Source organism: Equus quagga, chromosome 3, assembly GCF_021613505.1.
Source record: "Equus quagga isolate Etosha38 chromosome 3, UCLA_HA_Equagga_1.0, whole genome shotgun sequence".
Taxonomy (NCBI): Eukaryota; Metazoa; Chordata; class Mammalia; order Perissodactyla; family Equidae; genus Equus; species Equus quagga.
The window spans coordinates 103,161,420-103,186,780 of NC_060269.1; the positions used below are offsets into that span (position 1 = coordinate 103,161,420).

Consider the following 25,361-nt stretch of genomic DNA (forward strand, 5'->3'; position numbering starts at 1 on the left):
ATATGTGGTTTTCTAGTGAGCAACTCAAAAGAAATCTCTATGTCATTTCTTATTTTTTCGTAGCTCCCAGCAAATATGATGTCCCATTACGGTGAATAGAAATTCTACAAATTAGGAGTGGAGCAATACCTTAACAATAAAATTAGCTCTAGTAATTGTCAGCACTGGTCTAAGCACTTCATGCATTAATTTATTTGATCCTCACAACATTCCAATTTTTCATATGAGGAAACTGAGGCTCTAAGAGGTTAACTTAACCAAAGTCATATTGCAAGTATGCTTACATGTTTTTTATGATCTATTGTCCTAAAATTAAAGAGCATGCAAATATTATACAATCTTGAAACCATCTCAGATTACATCTACTTCCAAATTCTATGTGTTTTTCACATACAAATTCATTGGATTATAGATGACCAAAATGATACCAGATATGTGTAAGGTACCCAAGATTATCCATACAAAATAGGCTGGCTGAGCTCATACATCAAACCACTTACCAGAATGTCTAAGAGGAGGGGGCATCTTCGGTCACCATATAACCAAGGCATTTGTCAAGTAATAAATTTTTCCCTGAGCTAATCTGAACCTGGTATGAACATATCACCTTTAGGTATATGCCTCTCTTTGGGGCAGCATATCAAATGACAGATTATCTATAGAATTTATCAAGATTAGACATATATAATTTTCAAAAGATAATAAAGTGAAAGACAATATTCAGGATTCCTGTTTCATCTAATATGGGTTTGCAACATTTTGGTTTCAGTAAAAAGGATGTGAGCGTTCATCCAGTTTCCTACCCTTCAAAACATATCAGAAAACTAAAATTCCAGCAGTAGTCTAAATTCAAGATTACTGTACTCTCTAATCCAGACTATTTTTAAAACAAAAATACTTATCTGATGTATTATTAAATGGAAATCATTGTACATTAATTTTCTAGCCATGAAGGAATTAAGATCCAAAGTTTATCAAAAAATGCAGCCAACATTACAGAGCTATTATTCACATTTCAAATGATATGAAAAAAACTTACAAAAATTACTGATGTACTAGTTTTCTGTAGTTGGGAAACAAGCACAGAAGAAATAAATACTAGACACTCAGGATGTCTGTAGACATGGAGGGGGGTGGTTACTGTAAGATAGCAGAAGGAACCATAGACCCAACTTTCACTCCATATCTGAGAGTACCAGACTAGCAAACATGTGCTATCGAAAGGAGAGAGGAGGATGGAGTGAGGTAAAGAAGTTGGGAAAAGTAGAAATTAAACCCACCTCGTATGAAAAAGAAAGATGTGGATTTTGTGATATGTGTCTCTTTTGATACAAATTTCCAATATTGTTCTTCCTTATATTTGGGAAAATACTTAGTTCTGAAATCTCTGCTTAAAGCCCTGCCCAATAGTCCTAAATGGGTTTCTGAAACTTGGCATTTGATTTCAGGTCAAATATCTGACAACCCTTTTCCTACTGGGTGTGCCAAGAGACTGAGCTTCTTAAAAATAGGAATTGCATGAGTGATACTGGAAAAATTCCCATAACTCCACCTTACAGCTTTTTGGAACACCCTAAGACTAAAGCTACTATTCACTCTAAGAATGTCAGGCTTTGGTATTATTTAAGGTGTATGACAACCTTCTCAGCTATTGTGAGGCTTGGGAAGATGAATACAATCAAAAAAGAGATGAAGAAATTAGGGACATTAGAACAAAGTATGAATAGCTAGTGTTTGAAAAAGTGAACAATAACTAAAAGCATTACGAGTTTAGCTATACTTTGGTTTGGAGACAGTGCCAGATCAAAAAAAGATTCTATATCATCAATTTATCCACACTTTATTAAACAAATATTATATGCTAGGGTTAGATTTCTGAGTTTATATTGAAGCTCATTTTAAAAAGGAAAAGTATCATTTAGCAGTCCTCATTTTTGGCCCTTAGTCTAGTCTCTTTCCCTACTTTCAGTTCATGATATTCCCATTCTTCCACTCACCTAGTCCTTATATCTTAAAGTCAATTTTGACCCCTTCTTCTGCATTAACTAAGCATTTACCAAATTTTATTAATTATTCCTTCAAAGTGTTTCTAGCCTGATTTCCAAGGCAAGATTGCTGAATAAAAATAAGCATGTATCCCTCATTCTCTCCTTAAATCTCACGGAAATAGAAGAAAAATAAAAACAACCCAATGTGCCTAAAAATGACAGAAGTCTTGCCATCAATGGACTAAAAGAGTGGAGAGTTTCTAGAAGATAGAAACTAGAGCTGTGTTTAAGTGTAAAATCTCAGCAACACTGTTGCTGACAGATGCACAACCCCCTGGAGGTAAAGCATGAGCCTCCAAAAGAGTAAGTCTTCCCCACAGAAACTGGGAATGAACCCAAGATCAGAGACAGTGATGATCATGAAAGAAGGCCAGATGTGAGCAATAAATTAAAATTAATTAAGGAACTAATTATTCTTACAGGAAATAAGATATAAATTAATTTAAAGGACTAAATCAAACATTCTACTAGAATTTCACACCAACATAATAAGAAAAGGAAATAATATATATATATTGAAAAGAATGGAAAAAAGGACGTTATTTACAGACCATATTACTATACACTTATAATATTCAAGAGACTCAATTGAAAAATTACTGGAAGCAATGATAGAGTTTTGTAAGGTGGCCAAATACCAGACCAATACATAAAAGTAATAGCTTTCTTAATCATCAAAAATAACGAAATATAAAAATCATTATTTTTTAAGTGCCATTTAATAGCAACAAAAAGTATAAAATACACATATATAACCTTAACACAAATTGTATAAAACCTATATGAATAAAACTATAAAATTTCACTAAACAACATAAAATAAATAGAAAAAAAAGCATGTTCCTGTAAGGGAAGACTCACTATTTTAATTATATCAATCCTGTCCAAATTAATCCGTAAATTCAGTACAATCCTTTAGTTTATGATAAAGATGTTTACTTCAAGTTCAATAAATAGTGTTGGGACAATAAGCTAGCCAGCTGAAAATATAGGAAGTAATGCTACTCGTGTTTCTGGCATAATCACTCGATAACATAAGTAGTTAGCTTGTAAAAGGTTCTGTTTACTTAATTGAAGAATAGGACTGGTTAAGATTATTTTTCAGGTCATTTATAGATTTAAAATTCCATGAATCTGCGGACTTATTACTATCAATTCTAGGATGCTATTATCTAACCACTCCAACCCAAAATGTTCTCCATGTCTCTGAACACCTACAGAAACCACAGTCTGGGATATTAATTTTGTCACTTACTGTGTCTTTTATTTGCAGCTACAGGTATGCTCCTGTATCTCTTGCCCCAAGTGTCTCCTCAAGGACAGAGACAAGTCAGTATGAGTATATTCAAATAATATTTAAAAAAAAGAAAAAGAAGACAAAAGTCAGGGGAGAGGGAGTTAAGAAGTAGAGAGACAAGGAAAATGATGAACAGCTTATAGAGAAGGAGGTAGATTTATGAATCACCAGAAATATGTCTGCAACCTGAGAGTTAAAGCTAGAATTATTGTGAGCAGATAAGTACCTATATTATTCTCTCTTTCAGTATGATTCTCTTTTCCATAGGAAACAAGATACTGTAATACTATTGCTCTCCTAGTTTGCGCTACAATATTTCATGGTCTTTTCTTCAGAGATATCATTAGCTAGCTCACACACCATCATGTTCTAAAAACATTGCTCTTGACTCTGTGTTCTCCAGCATCATTTCCCTGCTCCCTTTGTCAGTAAAATTTTGTTGAAAGAGTTGGATATGTTTGCTGTTTCCACCTCTTTATCAACTGTTCTTACCTTAATTCAGTGCAGCTGGAATTCCTTTCTCTCCACCCCATTAAACTACTCTTACAGAGGTCACCAAAGACCTGACTGTTGCCAAATCCAAAGGTCACTTCTCACTTGAACTTCTCATCTTTACTTTTCTCCCTTCCTGAAAGCTTTTCTCTCTTTGTTTTCCGGGACCTCTCCCTCTCCATATTTTCTTCATCTCTAGCTCCCTTTCCCAGCTGCCTTTGCTGGTTCTTTATCAGCTGCAGAGCTCTAGATATAGTTCTCCACTGCAGTGTCCAGAGTCGTCCCCGACCCCCAACTCCCTTCTCCATCTTTCCCATTCCTTCTATCTTCTCCTCTCTTCTCTATCTATACTCCCTCTAACAAACTCACCCAACCTTTCTGTTTAAATGCCATCTACAATGATGACTCCCAAAAGAGAACACTTTCTTGATCTTCACCCCAAGACTTATTCCCCACCCACAGTCTTACCCATCTCAGTAAACAACACCAAAATTAACCCAGTTGCTCAACCTAAAAACTTAACAAAGGAATTCTCCTCTCAACCAACAAATCAGCATTCTATTGGCTCCATCACCAAAATATAGCTTTAATATCCTTAACTGCAGCCCTTTCATCTTTCTTGCTTTAACTCCTACAATTGCCTCCTAAGTGGGTTCTTTGCTTTCACCTAATCTCCCTATAATCTGCTCTCCACACAGTAGCTAAAGTGATTTTTTAAAAATGAAAATCAAATCACATCACTCACCAGCTTAAAAACCTTCCAAAGACTTTCAAGTTCACTCATATTTATATAAAGATATAAACATTAAAAATAAAAAGTACAAAACATGCATAAATGGAGGAAGAGGATCAAAACATACAAAATGATTTTTTTAAGTACAGATTTCTTTTTTCTTTTATGCTTATTTTTCTCCATTCCCCCTCTCCCTTTCCACATATCCCCCAAACTCTACCTCAAAATAATCTGTATTAACAGAATAGTGTGTATCCTTCCTTATTTTCCTCCTTGATTGTATTAACGTATATAGAAAAACAAAAGACATAGGGGTGCTTGTCAGTATTTTACCAAAATGGGTTCACATTATACACAATTTTATAAAACTTGTTTGCTTTTCTCAGCAGTATCTCACAGAAATTCGTCCAAGTCAATATAAAGGTCTAATGTATTTTTTTCAATGACCGCGTAATATTCTTTAGTGTGGATGTAGCACCATATATTCAATCCTTCCCAATTTATAGGCATTTACTTTGTTGCCAGGTTTTGAATAATATAACCAACATTACAAAAAATATCCTGCTACTTACATCCTTATATTGATATACATTTAAATGGTTTCTAGACTGATTTCTTAATCAAATGCGGATTTTAATTTTAAGAACTGTTGCCAGACTGCTTTCCAAAGAGTTGAAATACTTCACATTTCCACTAGTAGTGTATTTGAGTACTCTTCCTGCATCCCCAACAACAGGTACATTCACACTTTTTGCTTTGTGTTGGTTTAATAAATGTATATCATTGTTACTTTAATTTGCATTTCCCTGACTACTGGTGAGGTTGAGATCTTTTTCTCTACATGATGCCCATTGGGTTTGCTCATGTGTGAATTTCCCATTCACATCCTTTGCTAGTATTTCTTTTGAGTTGTATGTCTTATCCTTGTCAACTTGTAAAAATCTCTGTAAATTACAGATGTTAATACTTTCTCTATTGTTTGCATGAAAGTATCTTCCCAAATGTACTTTTTACCATCTGACTATTTACGTGGTCTTATGTCTACTTTATTTTTAATTTTATGAATTTTCTGTCTTGATTGAAATGATTTCCCCAGCCCATAGAATAAGTGTATTCAGTTTCCTAGGGAGCTTCCGCACCCCCCCCCCCCCCCCCCCCCCGACTTTTAAGTCTTTCTCTATATGGAAATAGCTTTAGTAAAAGATAGGGTATTTTCTTTCAGGTATAGATAGCCAGTTGAGCTGGCACTATTTATTAAGTAATCCAGCCTATCACAATGATTTAAAATGCCATCCCTGTTATATCCTAAATCCCCATATATTCTACGACCTATTTTTGGATTCTATATTGAGTTCCATATTAATTGTATTGTATTTCCTTCTCATAGCATCATTTTCAATAGTCTTTCATCCCTTCATTTGCAAGTATGATTCTTTCAAATAATAGATAACTGTTTTGTTTTTGAATGCAACTTGACAGATTCTTTAAGGACAAAATTTTGTCTATTCTCATTAATTGTAACAAGTAATATACGTGATTTTATTTCTCCAGTTTGCTTTAAGGAAATAAAATATTTTATTTTTTTTGCTTTCTTTTCCTTATTTTTGCTGATTTAAATTGTTTTTCATTCTATTTTTTTCTTTTGAAAATTTCAATATACTTAGTTAATAGTTATCCTTCCTAAAACTCAAAATTAGATGCTATTTTTCCACTATTATGAAAAAAAATTATTAGCCCCATCAAAACATCATTTTCCTTCCCTAACCCTCAACCCAAGAAGAGAAAACCTTAAACATACTTTCACTTCTGTCCTCTTCCTTTTCCATTCCACACTCCTGATAAGGCTTTTTAAGACTTTTATTTCCCCTCCCTCCTCGGCCCTCCTTTCCTATTCCTATTAACTAGATTTTGCTGAGATAATACCTCAAGTTCTAACCTATTATTAGGATGTTTCTTAAAGTATGTGGCTTCTACTGCAAGCATTTAAATTATACATTCACTGTATTGAACTCAGACACACCCAAATTTCATTGCTCACCATTTATTTCCTCTCCTCTTCATATTTCCTTCTATTGAAATCTCAATTCTGATTTATATCTTGCTTTACTAGTAAGAGTCCTTAGTCACGTATTTTTCTCAGTTGTGATATGTGAATGATATTATTATTAAATCCTTGAACATTCATAAGTATCTTTCCTTTACTCTAACTTGAGATTATATCTTGACTGGGAATAGGATTGTTGAATTGTCAGTTTTTTCTCTCAGAGTATGAGGATATTATTCCACCAGCTTCCAACTTCAAATGTTAGTGATGAAATATCTGATTATATTTCTTCTATCAATGTATTTTTTCTTCTATATGAAAATTTGTAGAAATTTTTCTTCATATCTAAAATTCAAAAGTATTCCCCAGATACATCAAACCTGCCTGAAACTCAGTCTACCCCTTTGAATCTGCAGAATTTGGTCTTTATTTAATTCAGAACCATTTGCTCCCATTATTTATTATTATTTTTTCCTCCATCTCTTTCTTTTTCTCTTTCAAACTTCTATTATTTATAGCCACTTCTCCTGGAATTATGCTCTATTTTGTTTCTTTTCACTCATTTTTTTCTTATTTTTAAATTTTACTATTTTAAGGCGTTTATTCTATTTGGCATTCCAGGCCACAAATTTGGATCTCAAGAGTGACAGTCATCTTTTTAAATTGACTTATTAAATTTATTAACTTGAAAATCGTGGGTTTTAGTACCACATAGTCTTTCTTGCTATGCCTGAGTGTTCTCATGTGTGCTTTTTTGCCATTGTTGTTTAGGTGGCTATCTGTTTCCTCCAAAAGTTTTGTTTTGATGAGCACCTGATGTGTTTTATTTCCTTTCTCTGGCTGCTTGTCTCCTTTATTTGTGTTATCATTTTTCCTTCTTGGCTTAATGGGACCACTGTCTTGTTGGCAGTTCTATAAGATGGAAGGTGATATGTTCATAAATTTTGTAGGCTGAAGTTGTGCAGCAGGCATTCTACCTCTTCATACCAAGGCCACAGGAGGGAGTCTTCCAGCTCCCCATTTTCTGCCCACTACTAGCCTAGCCTCAGGAGCAAGGAGGCTTCAGCCCTCCTTTTCAATTCCTTCTTGGACTTTCTGGGGCCATGGAAACCCACTCACGTGGCCCAGTGTCAACTCTATCCCTGGCCTTCCACAAACCTCTGTTGGCCAGGCTCTTCCCAGGGCTTGTTGTGATTCTATTCTTGCACAGGGCTCTCAGACTGTTCTCTTGGTTCTTCTCTGATCCATGAAAAGGGTAATTCCTGATCACTTCCCTGATTCCAGGACTCCCATAAAACCCAATCCCACTTTACCCCAGGAAAGGTAGATATATTGGAATTGGGAATAGAAGAAAAATACAGTACAGTTAGTTACCATCTTGTCAGGATTTTTCCATTCACTATATTTAGGAATAACAGCCAAACCCTTTACCATGGCCAAGAAGGCTCTCTGTAATCTCATCGCCATCTACCTGGGCAACCTCAATTTATATACTCTCTCCCTCACTCACTTTACTTGAGTCACAACAGCTTCACTTCTGTCCCACAAACATACCAATCTCATTCTTACCTAGGACCATAGCAGCTGCTATTCCTTCTCCTCTGGATTCTCAACTTTTCATCTTTTAGGTCTCATTCAAATGTCACCTCTTCAAAGAGGCCTTATTTGATCATTCAAATACTGTTTCCTGAATCACTCCATCATACTACTTTACTTTACATTTTTTATATCACCTAACACTGTCTCAGATTATCATATTTATATATTCCTTTCTTAGTCTGCTTACTGTTTCCTCCATTGTATCTCCAAGAAAGTATGGCTCTATCTAATTTGATCATAGTTTTACTTCAATATATATTTATTGAATAAGTTAACACATTTTAATTGCTTTGGAGCAAGAGGAAAAATATAAATTAAATCTTTGCAATTCCAATAATGAGTCACTGTTTTTGAAGGTCTGTCTTTACCAAAGTAAAAGTCATGGGCAGTGCAATTTGTTGTCTGGTGCTCTATAAAGGTCCTACTGTGGGAAATCATTTATTAGGTGGAGATCAGGAGCAGTTGAGAAAATAATTCTTATATAAAATTTCTCTAAAAGGTTTCTATGTATCCCACTTTGAACTCATCAGTAGCATATAATTGAAAGAGCAGAGAAAATACTTTGCAGTCCAGGCATGAAAGGGGGTTGCCATAGTACAAAATTAAAAAAAAGAAAAGAAACAGCTCCTCCTTCTGGGGACATTTCTGTTAAGTTTTATGGCAATGATGTTCAATAAAAGGCTGAACATGGAAGACAAACTCTATCAGTTGGTCCTTTGAATTCACCTCTTCAAAATAAATATTCTGCCCTATCATGCTACTGTTAGAAAGCAAATATTTTTGCCTCACCTTGCCACACAATTTATTGATTTAAGAACAGTTGTGAATGAATTGAGCTAGTATAAAGACAATTTTCAAAAAGACATGTTTAACACACATTGCATCATTTTATTAAATGGGTCACAATCTAGAGAAATTTTAACCCTATGTATTTGACCATATTAAGGAATTATTTAATTCCTAGAATGTGGGCAGTAGTAAAAAGAAACTGGTTGGCAATTTACTGATAACTAGTGAAGCTGAATGATGGGTACATGGGGTTTGTTATACTATTCTATTTGCTTTTGTATATATTTGAAGTTCTTCACAATGAAAACTTAAAAAAAGAAAACATAAGTCATTATTCATTTCCTTTTTTAACAGATAAATGAAACATTTCATGGATCAAAACTGAGAAGACAGTATGTCAAATCTCAAGTTGTCCAAGTAAGGTATGTAATAGCCTGAGAGGCACAGAGAAAAAACATTTGCCCCTTGCCTTCATATCTCATACTCAACAGAACATCTTTGTTTGGTATACATTTGGAAGACTGAAATAAATTTGAATTTGGAGTTTCAAAACCACTAGCATTTTCAAATGTGAAAGAAGGTATTGAAGGTCTATTGGAAAATTATTAAATCAGAACCAAGAATTGTGGCTAATTGTGAATATTAAGGAAAGGTTAAATGGATTTGTTTTTTATTTGAGGGCACAAAGTCAAAAAAGCAAATCTAAAATCAGGAGATAATTTCAACATAAGACTAGAATGGGTAAAATGAGAGCCATGTACAGAATGTCTGACCCAGGAGTGGCAAACTTGTAGCTAATGGGCCAAATCTAGCTTAGAATTGTGGGTTAAAAGCAAAAGTTGGAAAATTTCACATAAAAAACAGAATTTTCAGAATGTGTTGAAAAATCAAAAGATCTGACAATTCAGGGCCCACATTCCCACATGGTAACAACAGGCTAAAACTGAGGCTGAACAGTTTGCAGCAGTCCCTAATACTCACACAATGTGTGCATATGTACTTATACCCAACTAGCTTCACTCTTTGCCTTACCTCCCCGGCCCCTCTAGAAATCCAATTCTACAGCTATTGTCTAACAGTGAAGGCATTGATCCAAACATTGGAATCTGCCTCTCCCTAAAGCTAGAACTTGTGCTATTTTATTTTCTTGGGTTTTTTTTTAAAAAATCCATGCTCTTAACTTGTACCCCCGGAGAACTTTATTTAACCTGATAACAAACCTGTATGATATGTATATATTACTTTTATATTTTATAGCTAAGGAAACTGAAGCAAAGGTAGGTTAAGTGACTTGCTAAGGTCACACATTTAATAAATAATAAAGGTATAGTTTGAATTCAAGCAGCCTTGTCTAGATTAGTGCATCAACTTGTCTAATTGTCATCTTTCACTTCTGCTCCACTACAATCCATTCTACACACAGCAATCAAAATGAATTGGAAGAGCACATTGTCCCCCTACTTAATATCTCTGACAGTTTCTCACAAATTCCAAACTCCTTATATAGCCCACATGACTCTACCTGATCTGGCCCTGCCTCTGACCTCATCTCATGCCATCGTCCTCACTCATGACTTTATATCCACACTGACCTGCTATTATTCTTCCAATAAACATGCCAAATTTTTCCCAAAACAGGGCTTTCAAAGCATAAATTGCACCAGACAACATTAAACAGACAAGGAAGACTTTATTGAAGGCTACTGCAATAGGGTACAGATGCTAGAACTAAGTCTTAACTCCCCTAAAACAAAGGGTACTAGGGTTTTTAAAGGCTGGGGTGAGAGAAAGATCTTAGGCCATCTGTGTTTGATAATTGGCTTTGCCAAAGAGAAATAAACTGCTCATATCTTCATGACAGGAGGTAGTTTTACAACTTGAAGCAAGGTGCCCACCAAAGTGAAGCTTCCACCTTCCCACGGAAATTGAGAGAGAGAGGCACTATTTCCTTTGACGGTTACATTTCAAAAAGATGGCTTCCAGGTCCTTGAGACAGACATTTCTGGGGTTGTAAAACTGACAAAAGACTTAAAGATTTACAGATAGTTCAAAGGAGAAGAGAAAGAATTTACAATTACAAATTTTCTAAAGGAAATGTTCCAAGAAAAGGAAAATCAGTGGCCTAGAGTCAGGAGAAAGCCATCTAATGCTGAATAAAACTGAAGGAAATGTTAAGGCTATCTTGGTCAGGGCCTTTGCACTTGATGTTCCTTCTTTCTAGAACATTCCTTTCCCAGATTTTAGCATGACTCACTCCTTCTTGTCATTAGGATCTCACTTCAAAGAGGTCTTCTCTGAAGCTGTCTATAATGTTTCCACCTCTACCCTTCAAGACATTGCTCTATTTTCTTCATAGCACTTACCTTGAAGATTATTTTATTTCTTTGTTTTCTTGTTTACCTATCTCTTCTGCTAGTATGAGAGCAGGGACCTTGTGATCTTATACCCTGATAGCTGATGTAGCTCTGGTACCTAGAACTCTGTCTGTCATATTGCCTGAACTCATAAACATTTGTTAAATGAATGGATGAATTGAAAGTTCAGGAATGGGGAAAGGAAAACTGCTTGTGGCAAAGAATTACAGGCATTTGTTATATCAAACTGAAGATTATTTTATGAGTCAAGAGGATGTTAAATTAAAATAACTTTTAGTTCATATCTTCAGTAGAAAAGAGGATCATATGACCCTAATGATGTCATATTAAGAATCCATATGTTGGGGCCAACCCAGTGGCACAGTGATTAAGTTCACATGCTCCACTTCAGTGGCCTAGGTTTCACAGGTTCAGATCTTCAGCACAGACCTACATACCACTCATCAAGCCATGCTGTGGTGGAGTCCCACATACAAAATGGAGAAAGATTGGCACAGATGCTAGCTCAGCAACAATCTTCCTCAAGCCAAAAGAGGAAGATTGGCTACAGATGTTAGCTCAGGGCCATTCTTCCTCAAAAACAAAAAAAGAATCTATATGTCTATATTTAGTTTAGTTTTAGATTGTTATCTGACCCAGGAGAAAAGTTCAGAGTGGCATCCATGATTAGACAAAATCTGTAAAATAAACAGAGTAATATGACATGTCCTTGTCTATTCCATAAGAAGTAAAGGATAAACAAGATCAACAAGAATAGATTAGCATTGCACCTGCATAAAAGCAGAAGAGGTGAGAGTACTTAGTAAATTGACATGTAATTACTAAAGACTTAATACAAAGGAAATAAAGATAACACATGTATAGTGCTCAAAGGAAAAGCATCTGGTGTACCTACATCGTAAAACAAAGTAATGAGTGATATAGAAATTAGCTAACCCATTTATTTAGAATTATCCTGTAAAAAAATAATTGAAATAATGAGGCTTTATAATCAATCAGAAAATCTTGGAACTTGGCCATGGTTTTCGTTTTTGTTCATGAATGTTATGAAGGTTTGGGAGTGTATGTTTTCAGGCACTTTCTTGAGGCACATAGAGCTCTGGGGTTGTTGTGGATTTTCAAATGCACAACTGCAGAGAAATGCCTAGGAAGAGGTGAGGAGGCACAGAAACAGAGTAGAACAGAGGAGACATTCCCTCAAGTCAGTAGTAGTTACTCCCTTTTAAAACTTCTGGTTTATGCATTTGCATCTTCAAGTCAGAATTACAAATAAATTAAATCCAGTCTAACATTTTTGGTCAGTCATGATTTCCACCAGATGAGAGAGAACTGGCCCACTATTGCAAATTGTGCCTCCAATAAAAAAAATAAAAATTAAAAATAAAGATAATAAATGATTCACCTTACCTATTACATTTCGTTATTTACTCTTGGCCCTTCCCACAGAGTTCATAGTGGATTTAACACACAGATACAGTTATACTAATAAGTAATCTTTGTACAGCTCTCTGAAATTTTCAAAATACCTCTATATACATTATCTTATATGGTGTTTATAATAACCCAGTAAATAGTATTATCATCTCCACCATAGAGATGAGGAAATTTAAGTACAGAGAGTGCCAACAGCTTGCTGTAGTCAAGGAGTTGGCAAACAATGAATGTAGAATACAAACCCAGTTCCTCTGAGTCTAAATTACCCTTTATTTACTGTTCACTATGTCCATAAAGTGCCATTTCCACTGCCTTGGGAGGAACTGGAATAGCTGCCAGGAGCTCTGCTTAACAAAGGATAGAATGACTCAACTAAGAGTGATCGAGGCTCAGTAATAAAAGCATAATTTATTTGTCTGCTTCTGTTCTGCAGCCCAGCCAAAGGGAAAGTAATTATACATGCCATGCTGAAATTTGAATCCTGTTGTAAAAATAATGCAGGAAAATTTTGGGATAGAACTGAAACCATTTTACGTCAGAAGCTAAAGGGTGAAACTGGGTCTTTTTGTATAGATTCTTCTTCATTCAAATTTTCAGGTAAGCCTTTTCATGTTTGGTAGAAAACAGTTTTCATCTTTAATTTGAATGTGTTTTTTTGTTGTGCAAATGAAAACCACACTTCTTTCTTTAAATATCATTTCATAGAGAATGATAATTTTTTTCAACCACTGTTAAAGTAATCAAGGTTCATATTAATCAATTTCCTGATATAATCTCATCCTTCTATCCTTGGGACTAAACCTTAATTGATGAGTTTAAAAAAAAAGTAATGAGGGTCCCAAATAATGTCTTTGCAAAACAAGGCAGCCTTAAACTCTTAAATCTTGTGGCTTGTTCTGTGGGTCATGATTTCTCCCTCAATTCTTTTGGATGTCTCAAGAATCTAGACTCCTAAATTCCAGAATTGAGTTTGAATCTCTTTAACATCAAACTTACTTCTTGATAGGCCTTTAGTGGACTTTGCCTCTCTCACTCTTACGTACAATCTAGTTCTCATTCTTGGTCATCTAAAAATATTGTGAAAGACAGCTTCTAAAAGGTAGGGACAAATATCCCTCCATTCTCAGGATAATGAGCATCTCTCTGGCCTTGATAAAAGTACAGCCAATGCCTGGCACAGCTAATCTAGGCTATCAGTTCTCTGCTACAGCAAATTTGACCAAGGGCCGAAAAGCATCTCTACCCCTACAGCAAGGACTAAAAGGACTAATGTTCATGAAAAAAAAATCTAGGCCAAGGGTTTATTTGCTTGGAACATCAAAAGGATCAAAAAGCAAAACTTAAACATGCTTCTCCTGGATAAGAAGCCATCATGTTGTTGAAATGTGACTCTCTTCGGGTTATATTAGATGCTTTCTCTTAGAATCTTCCTTCTCACACAGGTATGTGTGGTAACCACGAAAGAACACAGAGAAATAAAGCAGCTCTCCAATTTATAGAGAATTTGCCACCGAAGATATATTTTGGAAACTTCTCTGCTAAAAACATGAACTCACATAGTAAAGAAAAAGCATTATATTACCAGTATTCCTCCAAACTTTAAGAACACTATGTAGGAGCCCAGGAAAACAGACTTTCTGGGGGTCTTTTCCAGACTTTCGATTTTTCTCAGTAGTTTTATTTGCTACAGTGCCATCCTACAATTTTCTGAAAAGCAGTGACCATTAAGTGTAATGCACTTAAGTAAGGATGGATGGTACTTTGGTATTGTCTTAGCCTCTGACTGTTGCTTAGAAACTCCCTTTCCCTCCTTTTTCACCTCTCATAAGAAGCTAGATGCCTTGTGACAGTGACTGGGGCTCCCAGGAGCAGGATCAAACCCAGCAGCCAACTGGGCCAGTCCTCCAAAACCACAATGAAATGGGTTGACACAAAGCTCTTACTGATTCAAGATGGCTCTTACTGAAAGGGATTGTGAATCTTCACTGGTCACCACATAAATGGGTCTCTGGCTTAGGGAGCTAGGAAAAGCTTACTTAGGTAGTCAAGGTTGCTGTCACAGCATCTTATTGAACAGCCTGACCGTCTTATGTTGCCTGTTTAGTTCAGTTGCTTAGAGCATGCTCCTAAGTACATCAAGGTTGTGCACTTCATTTTCATACAAGCTGCTTAACAGAGAGGAAAAAGGCACTACTTCCTACAGCTGTGACTTGGACATTATTGGCCAGTGCTATTAGTTACAATGAATGGCCAAATACAGCACCAGTAATTATTGTTCTTAGAAAGAGACAATATAGCCTAATGGTTAAGGTCACGGGTCCTACTATGAGATTTGAATCCCAAGTCCTCTACATACTAGCTATGTGACTTTGGAAAACTACTTAACATTTCTGTGCCTCAGTCTAACCTTCTCACCACGAGAATGATGATAGCAATAAAAAATACAACAGGGGCCAGCCCTGTGCCTAGCGGTTAAAGTTCTGCCCCCTCCGCTTCAGCAGCCTGGGTTCATGGGTTCAGATCCTGGGTGCAGACCTACTCTACTCATCAGCCATGCTGTGGAGGCATCCCACATTCAAAATAGAAGATGATTGGCACAGATGTTAGCTCAAGTCTAATCTTCCTCAAACAAACAAAAAAAGGAGGAAGGTTGGCAACGGATGTTAGCTCAGAGTGAAACCTCCTCTCCAAAAAAAAACTTCCTATGGTTGCTGTGAGTATTTCAAAGACCTAATACATATAAAATGCTTTAAAAAACAGGACTAGTACAGAGTAAGTATCATTAATTGTTAAGTTATTATCAGGAGTCAAAAAACACTCAAAATGTATGTCCTGTGGATTGCACATTTGCAAGTCAACTATATATATATATATATACATATATATGACCACTATTACATATAACATACTATTATTTTTATTAATATTCCTTCCCCTACCCTCCCCCAAACCCCAATTTCAGGCTGCACTATGGGGGAGGGGGAAGGAACTGGAGGTTTTCCCAAGGGAGAATGACCTCCCAAAGCACTAGTGCAGTAAGGGCATTCTGCCTCCCCATTCCTAAACCCCCACCCCAAACAAATCACTTTATCTAACAGAGCCTTAGCTTCTTCATCTTTAAAAAGATTATGGTTTACATACCTCATGGCATTTTTTTCTGGAAAAAACAAAGCACATACATCTAAAGCCCTTAGCACAGTGCCTGGGATGGAGCAGTCACTCAAATAGTAACCAAGATAGACTTTCTTCTCTATATACACTATGCAAAGGAATATTTTCCCAGCATCGTGGTTATTCTTTTGATAACTGTGTACTTGGATGCTCACTGTGCAGCCAACTGAATCTTAGGAAACGTATCTGTGTGCTTTTTATATACGGATTTAAAGCAGGGCAATAGCCCATTTAAAGAGATTCCACGAGCCTCAGGGATGACGTAAATCAGCGGCATGTGAACCGAGGGATAAAAATTACTGCTCTTATAGAAATAGAAAGTTAACCAACTAAAATACCCATTAACATTTCAGCATTTAATAACTCCACCTACCACAGGAAAATTGATTTATTTAACTCTTAGTTATAATACTAAATCACTACCAAGAAAAGTTTAAAATCATCTATTATTGGCTTAATATATTTATTCATTTAATCAATAAATACTGACTGAATACTGACTATGGCCCAGGAAATTTAGATAAAATTCTAACTTACTAGTTATTTTTGGTTTATGATAATATTAAATTCATTTTCTTTTCCTATGCACATATCAAATGATACTAAAATGAGAATCCATAAAGGGTATTGTTTGATAATTCTTTAAAAATTTGCCATGGATCATCACAACTAAAAATAAAAATCTCACAGAATTTCTGCTTAGAATTTGTATTCTCCATAACTGCCATGTATGTTATGTAGCCCAGATCAATGGCAAAATCAGGAATAGTGAAAATGGGTTACTGGTTTCTGGTCCAGATCAAATGCATGAAAATTCATGGCACAGTGGACATTTAGAAGACTTCAGAGTTGGAAAAGACTTTAGAGATCTCTGGTCTGGTTCCCTCCTTTACAGGTAAAAAAGATTTAATGAAGTAAAGTGATTCATCCAAAGTCATAAAATAAAGAATGGGCAGACGCAAGACTTGAACCCATGTCTTTGGATTCCGAGTGCACTGTGCATTCTCTACACTGTTTTACGAATCGATTTAGAACTAACCGCTGTGCTAAAAATCTGCTTAAGTTTCAGATTTAAAGTTCCTAGTGAAAAAACATCTACACCTTCTTTTTTCAAATCTGTAGTTAATCATTCCAAATCCAAATCTTTTAAACTCTGTCCTCAGTTTTAACATCAATGAAGAAAGAATGTAAATCCATATACAACTTGAAAAATTGCTGACACAAGTTAAAATTAAATATTATCAAATTTTACTTTTAATAATTATGAAGTACTTGTACAGATGCTTTGCTAAGCACTATTGGGAATTCAAAGAAAAAACAGAATACTGTCCCTCTCAGCAAAAAAAGCCTACATACACTGAAGTTCACACTGAGTTAGCACATACAAGACGAAAGGCACAATTAGTATCATTATTTGACAAATATACTTTAAGTTTATTTAGTATAAACAGTGTGATGTGGATTGAACCTAATCCTGTCATCATTTGGTAAAATCAAGCAGTGACTACAAATTGCTAAATGAGAACAGGTGAAAGCTGGTTTTTGTCAACATGCCCAAAGCCCTGTATTTCTCAGTCCACTGGCCTTTACACTCTTGTTACTACTTTTGGCCAACAATCCCAGTCAAGGTCAGATTCCTTTGACATAGCTCCCAAAGAAGCCTGTTCCTTTCCTTCAAAGCATGTTCTCTGGTTTTAATTATATATTCACTAAAGTGACTGTCTCTCCCAACAGATCATAATCTCCATGATAGCAAAGGCCATGTCCATTTTTCTTCACCATTATATATTCATAACCTAGCACAGGGCCTGGCATATAGCAGTAAAAATTTTGGGGTGAATTAACGAATTCCGTAATACTAAAGCTGCAAGTGAAAACCAGAATGAGAGATATATATAGCCTTTCTCAACCAAAGTTTCACAAAAGAATTAAGCTCTTAAATAGAATGTATGAGTGACTATGTTTTCTGTTCTTCCAAGGATGATACATAGTTAGTACTATTCCAGATGCACAGGAGAGAAGTTCACTCATTTCATAATAATGAAGCCCCCTAGGACTTTAGAGCTTGATTCTCTTCCAGAACCCCAGTTGAGGAGGGCTTATGGCTAGTGTGGCACATGTATGCTACAAGTAGACATTACTACCCTCAGATTTAGGAGGTAAAAAGTGCTTGAATTATACCATGAACATAATGTGTGATTTCATTTTCCACTCACTCTTGAAGTCCATGAAAAATGACAAAGCTACCACCTTCCAGGGTACTAAAAGAATCAGTATTTCAGTGAGAAATCAATGTTTTCTCCATCAATTCTAAACGCAGTAGATCAGAAGATTTTCAAATTGACTAGTTAGCATCAAACCTATAAAAACCATTGATGATATAGTTTTATCCTGCCCATGAAAGAATTATTTCCTGAAAAATCTCTCAAAAGTCAAATTCCTTAACCTAGTACTATTGTGGGGAAAGGTTTTATGCAATCTGAAACCTCCAAATTTATATTCATTTATGCTTAAACAATATCACGCTCCTTTAAAATAGAGATGATAACCTCAGTAGTTAAAATTAGTTAACAAAATCAGTTTTCCTTATTAACTGTTTTATAATAAGACTAGTTACATGATCTAGTTATTTTATGGCTTGACAATCAAAACAGAACATATACATGATACTTAATGTTTATATAATTCAAACTTTAATGCAAAAAAACAAGAAAAAGACAAGTAAAGCAATGCAAGTGATATCTCACCAAATAAGCTGACCTCACAGCATGATGCACTTAACCATCACTGCTATAAACTATCAAGTCAAGAGCTAAGAAGAAAATCTAACACTAGACTAGATGCACCAACTACACAGCCGCAAGGATGACCACATGGTGGCTCTCTCCTGAAGCTCTAGAAGGAAAAATCCAAGTCATTCCTTGTAAAAACAAAGAAACGCCTCATAAACTGAAATGAAGGATTTAATTGAAATGCCTTATAAAGTTGAATGCTCATATCTTTAATTGGCATATTTAAGCGTATGACTGTAATTTGTTTTAAAAAATAATCATTTCCTACACAAAAATGCTTTGTATACACTGGTATACTTAGCCAAGTATTCAATAGGTATGAAAAATATCTTAAATACTTATGTTAAATCATAATTGGTTAAAATAAAAACTCAAATTATGTAGGAGTAATAGAAAGAATAATAACACACACCTCCATACATGAGGATGACGATCCTGACCCACTATCAAGAGTTTTACAAGAAGAATGAAGCTCTGGGCTGGCACTCATTTGTGAGCAGCTGGCCAACACTGAGGTATGGATTATTTTAGTAAAACACACCTTTCTCATGTGGCTTCATCCTGAGACAATGCATGGCTTCATTTACAATATGCTTTAAACTACTAAACTAACCAATCATTCTTTGATAAAATCCTACAGGACATTTTTTAAAAGCACATTATTGCCCAGAGTGCCCTTTTTTAATCAAGAGCCATTCTTCAGCTCTATAAACCTGTTTTATCAGCAAAATCTTTCTTAAAATATTCTAAGTAGGGTAAGACCTTAATCATTGGCAATTTCTTAGAATTAAATCTGTCCAAACAGGCAAATTTTCTGAATAGTTTACATTTTATCTATTTAACAAAATATAAAAAGTCTCCTTAAAATTATATTTTTACAAAAATCTTTCTCAAACTTACCACCTACTTTTCTGACATCACTATGGACATCCATTAATATATAGTGGATATTGTGGTGCCCTCAAGGCATTTAGGGAAATGTAGGGTTTTTGGCACCTTCACCAAATAACTCCAATATTTAAGTTTTTGAGCTCTTGTATTTGTTCTTTATATTTTATTTCTTTCTCATACTTTATTGTCAAAGCAGAGTTGCTGCTGTCACTTCTATTTTCCCTATGTTCTTTCTCTACCTTCTTCAAATTAATTTTAAATATTTTTCAGTAAATTATATATAAAAATTAGAAAAGCAAATGCTTTCGACTGAGAGTGTGTTGGGCCTTCTTATTTAAGTATATAAACTTTAGTGTATTGATTTTTTTGATATACCTTTTGGCTCCTCAGACACTCTTGTTTCCTGATTCTTGACTTTATTCCAGAGAAAATGTTCCTAAGTCTCCCGAGAGATGTGGAGCACTATTCCCAGTGGTATTTCAAAACGTCTTTCAACAAGCCAGTAATTTACTTAAAATAATATTTCTTTACATATTTTTCAAATGCGATCTTGAGTTTAGACTTTGAAATATATATTATTGATTAACGCAATTATGTATTAGACACTGTCCAGATATTTTAAAAGAGTTTAAATATTAATAGATGGTCACTGCATTAAAGAACATGCTATCAATAGGGCACATGAGACATAATTCCAAAAAAATATCCATGAACTAAGAATGGCCAACCAAACTAATCATTCTTATTTTCTAATCTCTATAAGAGGAAAAAAATTATAATTTTATAGCAGTTATTTTTTGATAGTCAGGCACTAATTTTAAATGATTAATACTAAAATAGTCCATCTAGTGGGTCAACTTAGTTAATTGCCTGGACTACTTGGTAGATCCATCAGGAGTGACTCAGTTCTAGACACAGCTAAACTCCCTGAGACTTCAGACCAAAATAGGCAGGCTATTAGTAGACCAGACCCCAAGAGATTTTATTCAGTGGAGTTCTCAATTCACCCTGCCAATTTAGGTCCAACATACTTGGGATGAGTGCTGAACTTCTGCCATATGCTCTCTGTATCACATCTTTCTCTTGACACTTCTTGACTGAGTTCCCAACCTGCTTCTCCATTTTAGATAGTTTTGTACACTATCTCTATTATAGCAGTTTGTGGTTTTGCATTCCCATTCTCTGTTAAAACTGAAATTCTTCTCATAAAACTTAGCCATTTAGCGTGGGTCATAACAGCTAGACTAGCTTTTGCCACCTCCCCATAAAATGGTTGGGGTCTTGTACCCATGGGATTGAACACCTAGAACCCAGACACTACTGTCCTGACTGATGTACAGCATCATCCATCTGAGGTTGAGATACATTTGTGTGATGGTTAATTTTATGTGTCAGCTTGACTGGGCCACAGGATGTCCAGATATCTGGTTAAACATTATTTCTAGGTGTGTCTGTGAAAATGTTTCCAGAAGACACTAGCATTTGAATAGGTGGACTGAAAAAAGTTGACTGCCCTTCCCAATGTGGGCGGACATAATCCAATCCATTGAGGGCCTGAATAGAACAAAATGACAGAGGAAAGGTGAAGTCTCTCTGCCTGCCTGATTGAGATGGAACATTGGTCTTCTGCCCTCGGACTGAGATTTACACCATCAGCAGTCCAGTTCTCAGGCCTTTGGAATTGGACTAGAATTATGCTACCAGCTTTTCTGGGTCTCCAACTTGTAGATGGCTGATCATGGAACTTCTCAGGATCCATAATTGCCTGTGAGGCAATTCCTCATAACAATTAAATACATAGATAGATGATGGTTAGATAGGTAGGTTCCATTTCTCTAGAGAACCCTGACCAATACAACCTGCCAGCGTGCACTGCCAATCACCATCAAGCCCAAATAAGCTCAAATTTTCTATGGCCTTTCAGAAACCCCACTTGGCTCACATACTCATAAGAGGCCAACCTTCATACAACTAGACCAACTCCCCTGTGTCCTATCAAGTATGTCCTAGCTTCCTTTCATTTCCCAGGAACCTAAGCCTTTGAGGCCACAGCATCTCTCATGCCTACCTTGAGTGAATTATAACGTAATCAAAATTAAGAGCGATGAGTTTTAAGTTAAAGAGTTTGTGCTTTGGTAGGCATAAAGGGTCCATTAAGATTATTAAATTATGAAAGACACATAGTCAAAGCTTTGCTTTCTAAAATTTTATCTCATAATATTGTGAAAAATGAACTAGAGGAGAGAGTCTTTAAACAGTGTCACCAGTTAGGAAGAAATTACCATGGTCCAAGTGTGAAGAACTGAAAACCTGAACTATCACAGTAAAAATAATATTAGAAATACTGGACATATGTCAAAGAGATTATATTTATAGAATTGACAGAATTTAATAACTGGATGTAAGGCACGATAGTGAGAGGAATTGAATATAACATCTAAGTTTTATGTTTAAGGAAACAGAAAAATAGGAGACAATGAAGAAAGAGTTGAATATCAACGGTTAGCTTTCATTTTGAGTATGAGATAGAAAATACATCTCTAGATAAAGTTATTTATCAAGCATTTGAAAATAAAGAATTAGTCCTCTGGAGGAAGCTTGGGTCTAAAATCATAAATATGATGGTCATTTCCATAAGGTAATAATGAAGTCCTGAAAAAGGATAACATTGCAAAGAATATAGAAAGATGAGAAGAGGGAGAATCAAAGATAGTAATTGGGGAAATATTTTTACTTGTCAGAAAGAAGGAAGAGGAGTCAGGATTTGAGATGATAAAACAACAAAAAAGACAAAAATGTGGGAGAAAAATAGTTTTATAAATATTCAATAAGGGATACATGACTTTACCTTCCAGGAAGATGGATTAGATGTACTTTTCCCTACTCCCCTCACTAAATATAACTATAACCCGTAGATATTAGATATAAAACAAACATAAAAGCCCAGACTGGCTAGCGACCTCAGGGCCCAACAACACCATGTGAGTCCCCTGGTTTGCTTCATGTATCCCAAAATTGGAGCTGAAGAAGCCAGCAACCCAAAAACTCCCAAAGGTGCAGGAGAAAAAAAGCCTGCTCTCTCTAGGCAAAAGATCAGGTAAGGATCAGCATAGCAAGATGGAATACTTTTAGACAATAACTGCTTTACTCCAGCCAAAACAACACAGAAAAAACTATGGCCTTACCCCTACTCATGACAGCAAAGGCTGAGTGAGGAGTTTATACTTCACTCTTGTTAGGCTCTAATAAAACCATGATAGGTCTTATATTCTGAAAACTACATAACACTGATGAAAGAAATCAAAGAAGATCTAAATAAATTGAGAGAAAAGCCATATGTATGGATTGGAAGACTCAAACTAATAAAGATGTCAATTGTCCCCAAATTGATATACAGGATTATATCTTTTAGGAAAAAATGTAGGAGAAAATCTTTGGCATCTAGAGCTAGGAAGAGTTCTTAGACTTGACACCAAAAGCATGATACATAAGAGGAAAAATTGATAAATTGGATTTCATCAAAATTAAAATTTTTGTTCTGTGAAATTTCACCATGTTGAAAGGATGAAAAAAGAAAGCTACAGACTCAGGAAAAAATATTTGCACACTACATATCAAAAGACTAGTATCTAGAATATATAAAGAACTCTCAAAAGTCAGTGAAAAAAACCCAAATAATACATTTAGAAAATGGGGAAAAGATGTGAAGATACACTTGACCAAAAAAGATATACAGATTGCAAATAAGCACATAAACAGATGTTTGATATCATTAGCAATTAGAGAAATAAAACTTAAACTACAATGAGATACTGCTACACACTTATGAGAATGGCTAAAATAAAAAGTAATGACAAAACCAAATGCTGGCAAGAATATGGAGAAAGTGAATCACTCATACCCTGCCCATGGGAGTGTAAAATGGTATATCCACTCTGGAAAATAGTTTGGTAGTTTCTTAAAAAATTAAACATGCAACTACCATACAACCCAGCAATTGCACTCCTAGGCATTATCCCAGACAAATGATGACTCATGCTCAAACAAAACTTGTACATGAATGTTTATAGCAGCTTTATTCCTAATAGCCCAAAACTGAAAACAAACCAGATATCCTTCAACAAGTAAATGGTTAAAACTCGGGTACCTCATACCATGGAATGCTACACAGCAGTAAAGAGAACTTGAAGAATCTCTAGAGAATTACACTAAGTAAAAGAAGCCAATCCAAAAAGTTACATATTGTATGATTCCACTTATTATGACATTCTTGAAATGACAAAACTATGGAATGGGAGAACAGATTAGTGGTTGACAGAGACAAAGGAAGGAATAATGGGAGGAAGCAGATGTGGCTATAAAATGGCAACATGATGAATCCCTGTGGTGATAGAAATGTTCTATGTTTTAAAAGCATCAACATCAATATCCTGATTATGATATTGTACTATAGTCTTGAAGATGTTACCTTTTCAACATTTTTGAAAGATATTCCCTTTGGGGTAAATTGGGTAAAGGTTATACAAATATTATTTATTACAACTGTATCTGAATCTACTGTTATCTCATAATAAAATGTTGAGTTTTTTTAAATTACATTATAAAAAACATATACATACACATTTCTTGAGATTATATCTTAGATGTCCTGATGAGTTTGGTTCCTTATCCTTCATGTTCCTAGATCTCAGTTACTGTCATAACAAATATTATTTAAGTGAGTCATAGTGTGAGTATTTTTTAATGTTTTTGAGAAATTTGGAAATCTTTTTAAAACTCAGAAAAGCTAGCATTATGGAGTTACTCTTATGAAAATATAATAGTGATATTTTATCTTCCATCCCAGCAGCCTGAAATCTTTTGACAGTCATAAACACTTTATATAAGATTGTAAAGATACTAAAGCTATCAGGCAAAACTACTTTAAATCTTCTTTTATATCACTAATGAATTACATAGAACCGTTTCCTTCCTGCTTCTCTCATACTATGAAATGCCAGTTTTAATGTTTTGTTCCCTTAAAGTGATTTTTGTTTCTGATAATATATGCATCCAAGAGTTTTTATTAAAGTTCATAATGTGGGAAAAAATCAATAAGGGACAAGAAAATGCATTCAATATATTAATAGCTGTTTTTTAAAAAGAAAGATGTTTACCAAGTCCGTCAAATCAGGCTAGGTAGAAATTCAAACTTAAAGATTTCAGAAATTTCTTCCAAACCAGCTTTTCCATTCTTTGTACTCTTCAAATTCTTTGCCTCTTATGCAGAATTTCCAAAAACATACACAAGAATCCTATGTGTTCTGTGTAAGAAAAGAATAGCTGTGCTTTGTGTTTAATAACAGCTTATTCAGGCAACATCAAAAATCATCACAGATTTACTCATACGTATTACATAAAATGTCTATAAATTCCACTATGGTTGTAATTGGGTCTTTTAATCACTGCCTGAATATTTTTATTTTTCAGTATGTTTTTCAAATATATATAGTTCCCAGAAGAAATTCTTTTCTTTTTTTTTTACTATAGGAAACATATATTTAAAACAAGCACCTTGACATAAATTCCAGAGAAAAAAGTTTAATTCATTCAGAATGAACAACTGAATATTACCAGGTGATAGTTATTTTGCATCAAAAACTACTATATGCAAATTGGAAAGGGACCCTGAAGCTAAGAGAGTATCTGAGAAAGGG

At 35.0% G+C, this 25,361-nt stretch overlaps 1 protein-coding gene across 1 annotated transcript in view; it reads left to right on the top strand.

Moving 5' to 3' along the window:
- The window catches only part of LOC124236960 (transmembrane protease serine 11C-like), a 58,707-nt gene that overhangs the window by 18,222 nt on the left and 15,124 nt on the right, over positions 1-25,361 (top strand). The window contains exons 4-5 of the mRNA XM_046656001.1: positions 9,357-9,424; positions 13,245-13,408. Coding sequence (XP_046511957.1) covers positions 9,357-9,424; positions 13,245-13,408 — 232 coding nt within the window. The remainder of the gene's footprint in view (positions 1-9,356; positions 9,425-13,244; positions 13,409-25,361) is intronic.